The sequence below is a fragment of the Gavialis gangeticus genome, unplaced genomic scaffold, assembly GCF_001723915.1.
Source record: "Gavialis gangeticus isolate Ggan-Ray unplaced genomic scaffold, GavGan_comp1, whole genome shotgun sequence".
NCBI classification, from domain to species: Eukaryota; Metazoa; Chordata; order Crocodylia; family Gavialidae; genus Gavialis; species Gavialis gangeticus.
In genome coordinates, this window is record NW_017729032.1 from 28,647,254 (window position 1) to 28,662,830 (window position 15,577).

General features: G+C 45.9%; 1 protein-coding gene across 1 annotated transcript in view; it reads left to right on the forward strand.

Moving 5' to 3' along the window:
- Positions 1-15,483, forward strand: part of CUNH11orf70 (chromosome unknown C11orf70 homolog) — a gene marked incomplete at its 5' end in the record, with an annotated part of 63,788 nt that extends 48,305 nt beyond the window's left edge. Inside the window, 2 exons of the mRNA XM_019523776.1 lie at positions 8,163-8,229; positions 15,314-15,483. Of these exons, the coding sequence (XP_019379321.1) occupies positions 8,163-8,229; positions 15,314-15,439 (193 nt within the window). The remainder of the gene's footprint in view (positions 1-8,162; positions 8,230-15,313) is intronic.
- Positions 15,484-15,577: the final 94 nt, after the last annotated feature.

A 15,577-nucleotide genomic window follows, 5' to 3' on the forward strand; every position in this document is an offset into this window, starting at 1 on the left:
TGACCAATGAGTTTATTATGACACAGTTCTGGGTTGGTTTAGTACAAGACTTTCGCATAATACATAAACTAAATGCTTTTTACTTATTTTTAATGTAAGAGAACATTAAAAATAACTCCTATTATATATTTATGTTTGTTAATTAAAACCCGGCTAAAACATATCTTATCATAAAACTATGAGATTATGATATCCTAATTTTTTTTTGTGTATAGCATGTCCAAATTTGAGCTTTTCCATCTTCATTTGGGAGATAGATTTTACTTCAAAATGGTAGCAGTTACAATGTCTTCATGTGGCAGGGCACTGTTTGTGCCTGCCACTTTAAGACTTGGGAACAAGCAGCCAGCAGGTGCTTAATTGCAGTGGCCATTTTAGAGCTCTAGCTGCCCATATAAACAGGGCATTTTGCTGCTGGCTCGAGGTGCAGCAACATCACTGGGCTGCAAGGCTTCATGGAACACTCTGGAGGTAAGGGAGGAGCTGTAGGGGATGGTAAGGAGGCTCCTGATCCTGGGCATGACCTAAAACTGCACCCTGCTGGGAGTGGGTGACCTGGTGGGGCTCTCAGTGGCATGGGAGCCCCCAGGAAGTGCCAGGCCAGTTACCACCTCGGTGAAAGGTGGGTCGGGGCACCTTAACCCCAGCTCTCACAACTGGGTGGGTTACTCCTTTGTAGGGTCTGGAAGGTGGACCCCAGCGAGAGAGAGGGGGCCATAGACTCAGAAACCTGTCTTGAAATCCCCTGACTGGTCAATGCTGGGGCCAGGACCGGAAGGGCCAGGGGCCCACCACGAGGGACACCCAGAGCTGAAGGCCTGAGGTTGTGACTGGCCTGGAGGTGACGCCAGGGCCAGTGTAGCCAAAGGTCCCAGAGGGAACACACCCATAAGGGGGAGCAGCTCAAGGAGCTATGCAGCCTAGAATGAAGACGGAGTAGGTTGGCTGAGTGGAAGGATCCAGGTGGGGTTCAAATAGTAGGATTCTGGGGCCCAGAGTGGGGCCAGTGATGTTAACAACAGAGGATGCCATCTGCGAGGCACGCGCTGCGGTGTAGGGGAGGTATGGTGCTGCAGATAGTGCCCCCTGGATTGGGGCAAGAAATAAGCAGCCTCCCGCTTATTAAGATCATTACTTAACTAACATCAAGAGGTGCCAGGCAGTTGGCCCAGAACAGGTGGGCAGACCAAAGGTAAATCGGCCCTGAGAAGGCCCCCTATTACACTTTACCTTGTTATATTTCTGGAAAATTCACACTTCTTCCTCCTCCTTTTCCCCCTTTACCACTTTGTTTCTTGATATACACTACATTTACCTGAGAGCTTGCGGTTGCTGTCTTGGGTACAGAAACTAATACAATGTTCTGGGGATAATAAAATAGTTTGAATTAAGATAAGTAGTAGTGAAGAGGATTCACGTTCATAAAAAAAATAGATTAAAATAGCTATTTTTAAAATATGGAAGTTTAATGATTTAGCAAATAACAATTTGAAGAATATATGCAATTTGGTGCAGTATGCTCATGCAAATATTCTTTCTAAAAAGGTCAGAGGTTTTTTTTTTCTAAAGCTCATAGTAAAAATTAACAGTTACAGCACTTAAACTTATTTTTCACATCAATGTGTCAGCGAGATGGTAAAGGTAAAATTTTAGAGCCATTTAATCCAATAACAAACATTTGAGCAGAGTCACTGTTTCATTCTAGGAATTTAACTGAGGGTAAAAACAGACTTCTGGAACAAAATCCTTTATCCTGGAACCCTACAGTAGTAGATGCCCATTGTCCGCTTTAACTACTTGCAATGTATTCAAGATAATAGGGGTGTGTGAGGCTTCAGTCCGCGATTTGATTCGGATAAGATTTGGCCCAATTCAGAGGCCAAATCACCGAATCCGAATTGAACTGGGAGAAAGAAAAAACCCTCCGAATCGATTCAGGAAAGATTTGGAAGACAGTCTTACAGGGAAACAGAAACTGAGAAGAGGAAGGGGGAGCAAGTGGGGGAAAGACTGACATGTCTAGCTGGCCAGTGACTGTGATCTTTGCTTGAGTCCGCTTCCAATCACAGCGCTCTGGGGGAGGGATGTAGAAACAGCATATAAGCCTCTGTCTGCAGGCTTTCTGTGCCTTTTGTGAGCTGTTTCTGCCTGAGCAACAGCATCTGAAAGGTACTGGACTGGCTTGGCTTCCTACCTAGTCAGTCTCCTGCTACTTTTTGTTCTTTGAAAAGATTGGTTATAGCTTACTAACTAGAAACCCTCTACTTATCCCTATCCAATCCACTTCTTTCAATTTATGTTTGTTCTTGTGCTTTTTTCCCCAACACTTCAAATAGAAAGCTGTGTTTTCCCTGGTAGTGTGATCCATCACTGTGCAGGGAAGCACATACATCACACACAATCACACACATTCATCATAGAAGAAGTCAGATATTACAACACAGAAGTCACACATTCATAGAAGAAGAAGAGATTATATAGTTATTAACATTATTAGTTATAGTTACATACAAACTAAAGACAACACAGAAGAAGATGATAGGGATTCAAATTAACACAACACAGAAGTCAGACTGTCATAGAAGAAGAAAAGATTATTTCAGTTACACACAACAGTAAACATAACACAAGTCATATTAACACAACACAAGTCAGAGTCATAGAAGAAGCAGAAGAAGAGATATTATTTTAGTTGCACATACAACAGTAAATACAACATAGAAGAAGTCAAATACAGTCATACATCAGAGAAGAAGACATATATTATTAGTTAGGTACACACACAGACACATTTTCCAGCACAGGAAAGATTACCATGAAGCGTGCTGGAAAGGCAGGTGGCAGGTCTTCTGGCAGGGGAGGGAGAGGGGCCAGAAGGGGTAGGGGGAGAGTTAGAGCTGCAAGTTTTGCCCCCTCTCCTCAAACATAGATACTTCCTCTTTCCTGACAGCCACGAGTGTTCTGCTGCCAGTGGAAGCAAAGAGGTGGGAGCAGTACCTGTCCCTGCATCTGCACCTGCACCACCTCCCCTAACTCCAGAAATAGGCACCAGCAGCAGAATGATAGTCTCCTCCACCCCAATTTTATCTCCCAGCATAAGCCTCCCACTGCCAGAGGAGGAGCTGGATCTGGAACCAGGGGACCTGAGCACCCTAGCTAAAGAAATTCTGGGGACTGAGGGGGAATCTGAGTTTGTGCTCCACACCGCTTGAAGTTCCCCTAGACCCAGGTCTCCTTGTCAGGAAGGCACCTCAGAGGAGGTTGTGGAGGCAAGTGGCTCAGCTGAGTCAGCTCCTCCTGTTGTTCTGCCTGTGCCTGCTGAGGATGGGGATAAGGCAGGATCCCTACCCTCAACCCAGAAGCGGGGGAGTAGTGTAGTTTGGGATCATTTTGAGGTGGCAGATGATCCTAAGTATGCTATCTGCCAGCACTGCCAAAAGCAGATCAGCTGGGGCAAGGAGGTGAAACACTTCACCACCACAGCGATGCTGCTGTATCTGTGGAGGCAGCACCCCCTTGCCCTTCTTGTCCTGCAAGAGCCCCACATTTCCTGGGGCCTTCTTTCTACTCCCTATGTATTTAAAAAAGGACTTCTTGTTGTCCTTAATCTGGGAAGCCAGCCCCTGTTCCATCTCTGCCTTGGCCTTCCAAGTCAGGGAGGCAGAAGGGCAGAGGCGAGGGGATGTGGAAGAGGGGGATCCAGTTTCCTGTGCCAGCACTCCCAGCACCAGCACCAGTCATTCTCCATGCCAGCTGCTGCCGATGTGGGCCAAGGGCATGGCTTCAGTGTTGGGGTCCAGATGCATCAGACCCCAGCCTCAGGCAGGTAATACCGAAGCTTCGGTGGCTACCTATCTCACCGAAGACATGGAGCTGCTGGACCCTTTGGCCTACTGGGCAAGCCGCAGCCAGATGTGGCAGGACCTGGCCACAGTTGCTTGGGAACACCTGTCCTGTCCACCAACCAGTGTGCCAAGTGAGAGGGTGTTCAGCAGTGCTGGGGATGTTGTGATACCCCACCGTACCTGCTTGAATCCTGGTTTGGTGGAGCAGCTGGTGTTCCTCAAGGTGAACCTCCTGCTACTGGGGTTCCCCAAGGTCCACCTGCAGAGGGAGTGAGTGCTACCCTTCTCATTCCGTCTGCACCTATTTCCATTTTATATTTTTAAACCAGTTAATGCCCCGCTCAGAGCTGGAGGGGGACTCACTGCATCACCAGCCAGCAAGGGAAGAACATGTCTCTGCTGAGCTTCTGTGCCAGGATGAACTTGGAGGTATGGGCTGGGGCTATGGGGAAGAAGGTGGCCCCAGGTCCCGGGCATAACCACTAAAACTGTACTCTGCCAGGGTCGGGGAGGCCTGGTGGGACTGTTGGTGCTGTGGCAGCCCCAGGAAATGCCAGGACTGAGGACCCCCCTTGGTGAAAGTCAGGCAGGAGGTGCCATAACCTCCAGCTACCACACATGCACACAGTCCTGGCTGGGGAAAGCCCAGACCTGTCACATCCTTAACAGGCCTCAGGCTTGCTGGTTGCAGTGGAGTTGTAAGGCTCCAAGTGAGCTCAGCTTAGCTGTCTGGGATGCCAGCTTTTGGGTTGAAAATCCCTTCATCAGGCTGAGGAAGCATCTGCAGGTGGTGGGTGTATGTGCTGTGGACTCAATACAGACATTGGATTTATGACACACTACAACCTGCCGGACATCTGACTCCCCACGTACCTCTCCACTTCTGCCTGCGCTGCTACATCCCCCTTCCCCCGCCCCCCATGCTCCTCACCCTGATGCCTCCATTTCCATTTTCACTGACTGGCTTTCTTGCCTGCATTGCATGCCAGGCTCTGGCTTCTTAACTATTCCTTCCATCCAGGAACAGCACACACAGGCCAACTGCAGGTGGTTTCTCAGCCTGACAAAGGGTTTTTCAACCTGAAAGCTTGCTAAGATATTTCTCTAACCATTCAGTTGGTCAAGATTGACCCAAAGGACCTTGTCTGCCTGTGTCATGTCCTTAGATCAGCACCCCTAGCACCTGTCCCTGGTCAGCTGACCGGACGGAGGCAGGGCCCTGGGCATATCTAAGCCCCAGGGCCGGGGCTGGCAGGGACAGTTCTCTGGCAGTGGCTGGAGAAGAAGCTCCTGCAGGAGGGGAAAGAAAGGCTCCGTCACAGTTTGGCTCCTGATGCTGCTGGTGCTACTGTGCTAGTGCTCACTAAGTTATTTTATTACCTGTTATCATTTAAAGTGGTGGACTGGGCTGAAACTGTAGGGGAGGAGACCTCATTGGGGCACACTACCGTGTCGTGGAAAGGCCACAGTGCCAGTGAGGGCATGCCTTAACACACACACACTGTCACCCATGTCACAAGTTTTGCTTGTCAGCGGCCTGAGGTGCAGTTTCCCAGAAACCCCTGCACCTATTTCCTTGAAAACTGGCAGGCTCCATGGCCTCAGCAGGGCCTAGCATGCCTGTAGTTTTTCACCCCACTGTGCCTTAACACACATACATGACAAGTTTTGCTTGTCAGCAGCTTGAGGTACAGTTTCCCAGAACCCCTGCACCTATCTCCCTGAAACTTGTCAGTCTTCATGCCCTCAGAAGGGGCTACCATTCCTGCAATTTTTATCTGAATCAGCCAAATAATGACAACATTATAGGTATTTCAGTGATTCTTCACTATAGTCGATGGCCGAATCTCTGAATCAATTCAGGACAAATCTTTGAATCGATTCGGCGCCGAATCGATTCAGGACAGTGATCCAAATTGAATCACTGTCCTCTAAATCGGCCGAATCCAAATCTTAATCGAATACTTCCCTATTTGCATAGGCCTACAAGATAACCCCTTTTTTCCTGGGACAATCTTGGTTAATTTGGTTTAATAGCTTTTCCCTGTAATGAATAGCAATGTGTGAAAAGAGCTTTGATGCTCTTAGGTTTTGACTCTGAGTTGCCTCAAATGCAATGTCTGTTTTTTAACCTGATATGCTTCCAAAGCATTAAATATTAGGAACAAATATCCAAGCTCAAGAATTCAACTTCTATCAAGGAAACCAACCAGATATCTCTAAATTTCTAGCAAAGTGAGAGAGAGAATAAACCTTTCTACCAACTATACTGATAACTTAGAAATTCCCTTTTCTGTTTCAGTTTTTAATTTAAAAAAGCAGACCAAGGAACAGACCCTAGAATGACTTATACATAACGTTGTAACGTTTTTAACAGAGATATCTTACAATTTGAGAGCTGATCTGCTAATCTGTTTTATGTAAGAAGAAAAACAAAAGTCCATGGAAAACAGACTTGATTACAGTCACTTGAGAATCATTTCACTATCCTACAGATGAAATCTCCAAATCAAAAGGATCCAAATTTCCATTGGTTTAAAGCAGGAATGTCAGGCTCACTCTGTGTTTTGAGCTGTGGGGCTCCTAGAGGCTGGATGCTGCATGGGACGGCAGGCACACTGGCGTGAGGCAAGTGGCTACCCAGCCTGTGGCAGCTTGCCATGGTGGAGGTGATTAAGTGGTGGTGAGCCAACCACCCTCTGCTGCTGATGGCCATGTTCATCAGGGCCCTAGATTCTGCGACAGGCCATGCCTATTTCTAATCATGCCCCCAAATTTCCTGGCCTACTGGTAGCCCAGCAGGTTGAATCCAGCCTGTGGGCTGTATGTTTGACAACCCTAGTTTGCAGATCATAACACTGTCGTTCTTTATTTAAAAAAACCCCCAACCAACAGTGCAGAAGGTGTGTTAAAATGGGACATGCTGCTAGAACTTGTTGTTCCGTGCTATCGTACTATAGAAAACAGACAGAAGTACCCGTGCCTGAAAACCTGAATCCACTGTTCCAGAATATTGAAACCTGTTTCAGAAATAAAACCTTCTTGTCAAGTTCCAAATTTACTGGATCTGTATAATATGGAATTTGCAAGACTCAGGCCACAAACCGGCAGTACATTTGTGCTGGAAGAAAAGCCTCTCTCTTGGCACAAAAGGAGGGAGTACAGATGTTCAAGGGATTTCTTGTAGAAGAAAATTGGGTTTGTGGAATACCTCCCTTCTCCCAATCTAACTTGAATGGCTTTACACTTCTCTCAGGCATTGAAGACACCCACTGTCCCACAGTTCTCTCTCCAAGAGGGAGAGGCAAGCACTAACTCCCTGACAACTTGCACCTGGGCAGGCTATTAGGGAGCCCTGTGGGGACCCTGCTGGACGTCCTGTCAGTCAGCTGAGTGGTGGGATGGGGCAGGGGGCCATTCACCAGCAGCAGGAACTTTCCTGGAGCCCTGGAAAGGTTCCAGCCCCGGGACAATACTTTGTGCCCCCATCCTGCTAATCAGCTAGCTGGGTTTAACTTGGAGGAGTGCAGGTGAAAAGCAGGTTCTCTAGGGACTGGAGCCTACCCAGAGCTCCAGGAGGCTTTCAGATCCAAGAGAATGCATGCAAGTCTTACAGCAAACAGATAAAGGAAGCTTAGAAATGTTAAAGGTGCAGTAAACAGTTCTCATTTCAGACTTGGAAGAATGTCTTGCTTTCAAAAGCTTGTCTAACTTTATCCCAGCTATGCAGGTGGTCCAATAAAAGGTATCACCCTAAGAAATCCTTGCCTCTTGCATACTTCCTGGACTATAACAATTACATCACTCTAGCACTACTTAAAAAATAAAAGCATTTATAAGCATAAATGAATTAAGGTCCATTCACTACTGGAGTTGTTTTTTGTTCCCTGTAACATGCAATTACTAGTTTTTACTTTGCAATTCTGCCATTCTAAAAATATAAAAAGTAAATCTTGATTAGCTAAAAAATACTGGTGAAAGCAGGGAAAACAGATTTACATCAGATTTATTCTTTATGTCAGAGTCACTACTGTCTCTCCTTCGTACAGTTGTAATTTAGCAGCTGAAACTGAGGTAAAACTAGCCCCAAATGGTCAGACAGAATGTTTCGTAAATATTTTTTATCTTGTTACCGTGTCTAGTTATGTATAATTTTCTGGTTGTGACAGATGGATTAAGTCCTTGCCAATAAATTCCATTTCATTTACTTGAACAAGAACACAATGCATAATTTGCAACTATTTCAGACATTATTGTAGTATTTTAATCATGCTGTAAATGTTGCTATTAAATTTGGATTATTTTTGCATATTTCAGTGTTCAAAAGCATCCTGAAACAAAGGAAATAAGTGTCACATCTGTGGTCTTCAAAGTTGCTGCCTACGTAAGTATTACCTTTCTTGGTGTAGCACTTATCCATGAGAAGTGCAAAGGTATCCAACTTAGACTTGCTGAATATTAGGGTTGGAAGGGACCTCAGGAGGTCATCTAGTCCAACCCAATGCTCAAAGCAGGACCAGCCCCAACTAGATCATCCTGGACTAGGCTTTGTCTAGCTAGGTCTTAAACATTCTCTGTGTAATTGTAGATGGTGAAGATAATGAATTGACTAGAAATTTATTCATATCTTATTATTACCATCAATATAATAATATTTAGTTTAGTTAGTACTTGGGTGCAATTTTTTAAAGACCCTTTTCCTTGTCATCTTGGTATCACTTTTCAATAACATTTCACCAATGAATGCCACTTCAGTTTTCATTTTTTAAGTTAGTAAAACATGTGGGCTCCTGAGACAGTTTGATGAAAAACAACATATTTCAGCCCAGTTATTTCCAGCCTAGAATTCAGCATTCTAGGTAATTTTTGTTTTTTTCTATCTAAACTCAGATAGAAGATAAGCATTAAGGGCAAAATCCAGATTGGCAAACTAGATTCAAAAAGCACCCAATTACAGTGACACTATACATTCTCTCGGAGTGTGTGTGTGTGAGAAAGTGAGAGCGTGTACATCCATGTGCACATGCATGTATAAGTAAGATTTAAAAAAGTTATGCATCCTGGATCGTCTTTACAGAGAGATGCTTATATACATTTAGGAGGGAATTCAAAGCAGCAGGGATGTGTAGGGCAGTTGACAGGAAATGCAGAAGAGGGATGCTTTTTCTGAATCCTTTTCCTCTCCTGGAAGTTAGTGTTGTTTATGCTACTTGTTGCAGCCCGTTTTTGTCATTTCCGTTAATATGGGATTTACAATCTGTAACCCCTACCAAGGCCTAATTGCTTATAACCATAGCCTTACTGAATCACAGTTGAGGGGAGAAGGAAAAGGACTCCCTCATCTCTTGTCCAGTAACCTAGTGATTAGGCCACGTTCCTGGAAAATGGAAGATGTGCTATTGGCCTTCTGTAAAAGAGGTCTGAACCCAGGAAAGCATGAAGGCTGTGCGCCCCTGGAGACTGGGAAGGCATGGCGATCACCTGCAGACGGTGGTGGTGAGTGGGAAGCTCCTGCAGGTGGCTGCGGCAGTGTTGGCAGCAGGGGGTGGGAAGTGGCGAGCACTGACTGGTGGTTGGCAACCACCTGCAGACACTACTGGCAGCATTGATCAGGGACTCCCCGCAGACACCAGTGGTGGTGTCAGCAGAAGGGGTGGGGTAGTGGGTGGCAGCACTGGCAGTACTTTTTGCAGGGGGTTCACGTGCACCCCCTACACATCACCAGCGCAGGAAAGTTTTATAAGCAGTGCATTGTGGGCTGAATTAGGGTTGGGGCACTCTCCACCTCTCCTGTTCGAAGCTGTCCCATTGGGTAGCCAAGTATGCAAGATTTGTGTGCTCCAGAAGGCAATCAAGAGGGGGCCTTGCTGTTTACTGCTGTGAAGTGGATGCTGTTTTCTGAAGAGAGAGAACCCTAGGTCCTACCCCCTTGGACTACTTATTTAATTCACTAGCTACTGGATAAAAATGCATAGACAGCACTGGGACTTGTTAGATTTACCATGCATTCATAATAGCTACGTTTTCAAATAACATAGGTCCATTCTTACCTAAGAGCTAAAATGCATTGATCTATACTGAAATTGATTGACCTTCACTACTAGGCACCTGGCTTCAGAAGAGAACTTAGTTCTTTGGACCCTGTGTACAAGTCATGTGCAGTCCTGAGTCAGGTGCCTAAATTCAACAGAGGACCAGGAATTCAGATGCTCCCTTGTGTTTAGTGCTTCCTAGTGGCTACCTATGGGCATTTCCACGGTTGATATCTGGATTTTCTGAACCCTCCTTCTGAGGCACATAAATTCCATTTACTGCACAGGAAATGTAGGCACCTAGCTCTGTTCTTTCCATCAGCATCCTGGGGTCAAAGGCCTAGTTTTTAGTTATGTTGGACCTGAAGATGGATGTGCCTAAGGGCATTAAGAATCTTATTTTGAACTTGTACCTAACCCAGACTTGGATCTGTCATTACAGCATTTGCTGGGTAGATTCATGCTTCTCTAAAATTGGTGGGACAGTTTAGAACACAATGAAGAGGCTTGAAGGGTGAAATTGGTTCCCAAATAAGAGATCTACTCTGCCTGCTTCTGAAGCTTCTTCTTTCCCTAAAACTCCTCTTACTTACCATAAAGTTGAACTTAGAAAGCAGATGTGCACATAATGAGTTCCCTATTGCATATCTGTCAGTTTAATTGTTCTAGTAGGTTGAGTGGCTCCAAACCCATCATTATGCACTAAAGTATGCAACCTAAATGAAAGACAATATACATGCTTCCAAAAGAAATGGCTGGTGTTACTGCAGACTTCCCTATGAGATGCCAGTGCTTCCGTTGTTAGTTAATGAGTCATCACTTTTTAACTACTATGTAGCATCCATGGAAGGCTTTGAAAAGATTTTTTGAAAATAACCCAATATATATGTCATAATTTACTGTTCTCCTTCCTATTAAACTAAAAGTTTTCTAATTAAAAAATAGATTCCTGGAATCAAAAATACCTTCCTAATATTTTTATTTTATCACAATAAAATTGTTTTCATAGCTATGTATCAACAATACAGATTTATATTTATGTTTATTCAGATTTAGGTAAAACATTTAAGGCCTTTCTAGGTTCCTTTGCCATACATTAAAAATATCAGCAATATAGCAAGCAAGATTGAGCAATTTATACATTCTGGAAAACAAATACATAGCGGGGAAATCCACCCCACTCTTGTTTGTAGGGGGGGAATGGCATTGCAGCATGTTGTAAAATTTGGCAAATATGGGTTATTTTAGATGAAGGGAGAGGATGTAGTCCAAAATTCTGGGCTCTGTAAGGAGAACAGGCTGCAACTTCCTCTTACAAACCTGAGACTCCAGCTTCAGGATTTCCAGTCCCTACATATATATGAGGTCATTTCCTGGAGTGGGGCACAGCTTGTTTGAATAAGCAAGTCTCAAATGAGTTAAATTTACAGTCAAATCTTCTTAAACTCTATTGAAAAAATATGAAACAGCTAATGCAGATGCTAGAGCATAACTGTCTTTGTGCTTTTGATGAGAAACTCCACTAATCAAAGGGGCAACTAGCTGCACTGGTTTCAGTTTCTGAGTTGACTTTAAGGTGTAGCCCTGTGCACAGTGCTTTACTGAATCTAATCTAAGGTGAAAAAGGCACAGATCATATTTGTAACGTTTACTTCTGAAAGAAAGAGTCACATCTACTTAGCCTGACAGAGATAAAAGAAACTCATCCTGGTCACTGGTGCCATCTGATAGTCTAACAGCAGCTGAGAATCTAACAGAACCCCCATTCTTCAAATTGGAATAACAAATGGTGAATACATGTCCTTAGCAAAAGGAGATAAAATCCTCCTCATATCTTTTGGCTGCATTTTCATTACCAATGTAACTTCCTATTTACCTGGACCCTGACTCAGCAATTAGTCCTCTTCTATATATCAGTCTCTACAACACACTAACTAGTTTAGATGTTAAAAAAAGAGCTGGAGTTTTGTCTTAGTAACATGCCGAGCAATCTCATACCTACCTAGCTATCTGTTCCATATGCTTGTTGGATTTATAAGCATTATCTTGACAACATGTTGATGTGAAAGTTGGTGATTAAAACACATAATTTTAGGAAGTGCTGCTATAAATTAGTACTACATCTGCTTTAAAACTGCTTTTTAATGTAATAATCTGACCTTGAGCAAAATATTCAAAACAACTGGATTTCAACCTGTGGTCCACGGACCCCTGGGGGTCTGCAGACTATGTCTAAGGGGTCCATGAAAGATGATTATGTTCAATCAAAAAGATGTGAATACCCACACTTACAATTCAAAGGGGTCTGCACCTCCATTCATAATATGTTAGGGGTCCACAAATGAAAAAAGGTTGAAAACCAGTGATCTACATATCATTGTACATATCATTGTATACAGCTTCACAGTCCAGGGTGCGCAGAGGAGGAAAAGGGGAAAAGCAAGTATCTGAAATCTTGTGACAGTGTATATTTCTGAACTCTAAATGGTTTAAAATGTTCAGTGTTTGTATATAAGTAAACTTTACCATGAAGAAATCTGAAACAATTGTGATATTAAATAATAACAAAGGAGTTTCTTAAATGCCAAATCAGCCCAGCAGTGCTGTTGGCATCACTATAATAATACACATATTCCCTAGCTCTTTTAGAAGACTATTGATAAAGTGTTACATGTTTTCTTGAAGAGATGTTCGACAGTATAATTGTTTCCACAGTATCTCTCTCATACGCTGTCTAAAATCATCAGCAGATTATCTGTGTTTCTCTAAAGCCAGCAGCTTTGGATCTAGTTCTGGCAACACTAAATCAAGTACACGTTGCAGATACACCACCTGTTTGAACTTAAAACTGCAGATTCTTAATTTCTGTGTAAGACACCCTAATACTAGAGTGATAAGGCACTGAAATATGTAGATCAAACTGGTTTTAAACTAGTTTAATTAAAAAGAAAGAAATTTGGTTTAGCTAAAATGAACTGAAAAGCTCCCAGGAGCAGATCCAGAGGGGCCCAGTTGCACTTCGTTTTCCAACCACACAGTGGGAGCAGCAGCCAGGGATTCTTTTTTAAAATCCTCAAATTGGGTAGTAATTGCTCTCCTGCCCTCCACTTCATGCTCAGTGAGGTGTCACCTCCTCCCCCCCCACCTCTGCCTGCTTACCACTGGTGCTATCCCCAGGTGCCCCAAGGGCAGGGGGAAATTCCAGAGCCTCTGCTACCCCACTTCAGCCAGGCTGCCCAGGGAATTGGGCTCAGTTCAGGACAGCGGTGGCACCAGGTGGGTTCCTCTTCTCTGCCTAGGACTCCGTGTACTCTGCCAGCTTGGGAGCAGGCTTATGGAGGCAGACCCTACCTGTCATCACTGCTGCTGCTATCCCTGGCTGAGCCCAACTGCCTGCAGAGCCCAGCTGCAGCAGGGCAGGGGAAGCTCTGGAGCTCCTTCCTTCCTTGGGACAGCTGGAGATAGTGGGGACAGTGGCAGCAGTGGGCAGGGGAGAGGAAATGCCACTGAGCATGGAGGGAAGATTTTTACCTGATTTTGGCACTTAAAAATACATTCCTGGCAGCTCTACTATGGCATGGTCTGCCTGTCCTGCAGGAGTAGGGGAGAAGGTGGGAACTGGGGTACAGCTAGTAGTTGCTGCTCCTGTACCCTCCCCCGACTTTACAAAATCCAGGATCTGCCCCATGGAAACTCCTCACTTCATATGCAAGGGCACCAGTGGACTGGACAAAATGGAGATGGAACTATAATCCAAGTTCCTCTTCCCAGGTAAGTGCCTTAACCATCTGGGTAGAGCCATGCTCTCTCTCTCTGGCCCAATGCATGTTGAATTCTTTTATTTAAAGTGCAATAGTTACAAGAGGATAAATGGAGGTTTCAGTCCCCCTAGGTTCATCTAAATTTCCCACTTTTTGCATGAGCCTGAATTGTGCACGAGGGGAGCAGCAGCATTCATCCCCCATTCCCCAACACATTTAAAAAAAAAAAAAAAGTACCTGCCCCTTCACTTGTAAAGGAACGCTTTGAAAACATCTGCTAGGAGATAGGCAGAAGTCCAAGGGTATATCTGGATGTAGTATACCAGTAACTCTGCTCATGCAGTGCCTGGAATAATTAACAGAGGTCTAAAAAACAAAGCTACTTACCTCAGGTGTAACGCTGCATGGACATGGCTATACTGCTTTTAGTCTGGGAGCTAGCATGCAAAGGAAACTCAGTTATCCCTACACAATGGTTGGCACCATGTAGCTGTACCCTTGGGAAGCTTGCAGATGTTTTAAAAAGAACCCCAAAACCATGCTTTCCCAGAAACAGCACCACATTACTTCCACCCAGCTCTGCAGCTTCTGTATAGCTTGGGCACTTCAGCAGGGCTTTTTGGTACTTTCATCTAAAGCCAAGTCAATCAGCTAGTAGATAAGAGTGCCCAAAAAGCCCCACTGAAGCACCTGATCTATACAGATGTTGGGTGAGCCAGGTCCAATTAATGTGCTGCCTCTTTTGGACATGTGCTGGGCTTGGTGCAGGAGCCCATTGCATTTAAAGTAAGGTGCAAGTAGCCCTGGTTTTTAGATCTCCCATATGCTCTGGTGAGGCAGGTGCTAAGCTACTCAGCCCTGTTAAGATAGAAGCACTTTGGGGTATGGTCAGTAACAGAACTTGAGAGGTGAAGGACTTCAGTGTTCAACTTACAGGGCAGGTGCTTGTAGGACTAGGCAGTAGCTGAGTGTGGTTTACAGAATTGCACTTTTGGTGGAAATCACATTATTTACTCAAATCCAAAAACAACTCTGAATTGAAGATGACCCCTGCAATAATCTGATTCTATACATGGTAGAGCAGTGAGTAAGGAGTCAGGCAGTAGAGAAAGCAGGTGCTGTGGGGGTGGTGGGAGCCTGTCCTCCCCCTATTTCAACCCCTGTGCTTGGCCCCTATTCCCACTTACTTCCCCAGCCCCTTCCCCTCACCTTTGCTCCAGCCCTGGCAGGCTCTGTCCTTGCTGCAGCCTGAGGCCTGGAGCATGGGGTGCGGGGAGGGTACTGGTGCCACAGGGCTGGGTCGGAGCCATGCTCCAAGCCACAGCAGGGGATGGTGGCAGGGGTGCAGAGGGGCAGCCCGGGTCAGAGCCAGACACGCAGCCCTCGCCTGCCCTGCTCGGTTCCAAGACCAGGGGCTGCCCCATGCAAGGGGAGGGCATCTCGTCTTGGACCTGCGGCAGTGGGGTCGGTGCCCGAGGGCTGCCCTGGCTTTGCCCCAGCGCTGCTTTCAGCCGGCTAGCAGCGCAGCACTGCCCTTGTGGTCCAGAAAGGCTGGAGGGGCAGCTGGCCGGGGCGATCAGCAGGGAGGGGCTGCAGGACAGCGGGTCAAGCGCTCCGGCCGGGGCGGGGCAGGGCCGGGCCCAGCGCCTCACGCCACCTCCTCTCGTCCCTGCAGGGCGCGGACGGCAGCTGCTTCCCCGGCCGCGACCGGCTGAGCTTCGCCTACATCAGCGTGGACCCGCAGCGGCGACACGTGCACGCGCTGTCCCACTGCGCCGGGGCCGCCTTGCCCGCCCGCTGACTGCGCGCGACGCCTGGCCCGGCCCGAATAAACCTCCTCTATTCTCCTCGCCTCCGTCTCCGTCTCCGTCTGTCCCTGGGGCCGGCCGCACCCGCACCGCCCGGGAGCCCGAGCCCGTCCCCGTCCAGTCCCCCCACC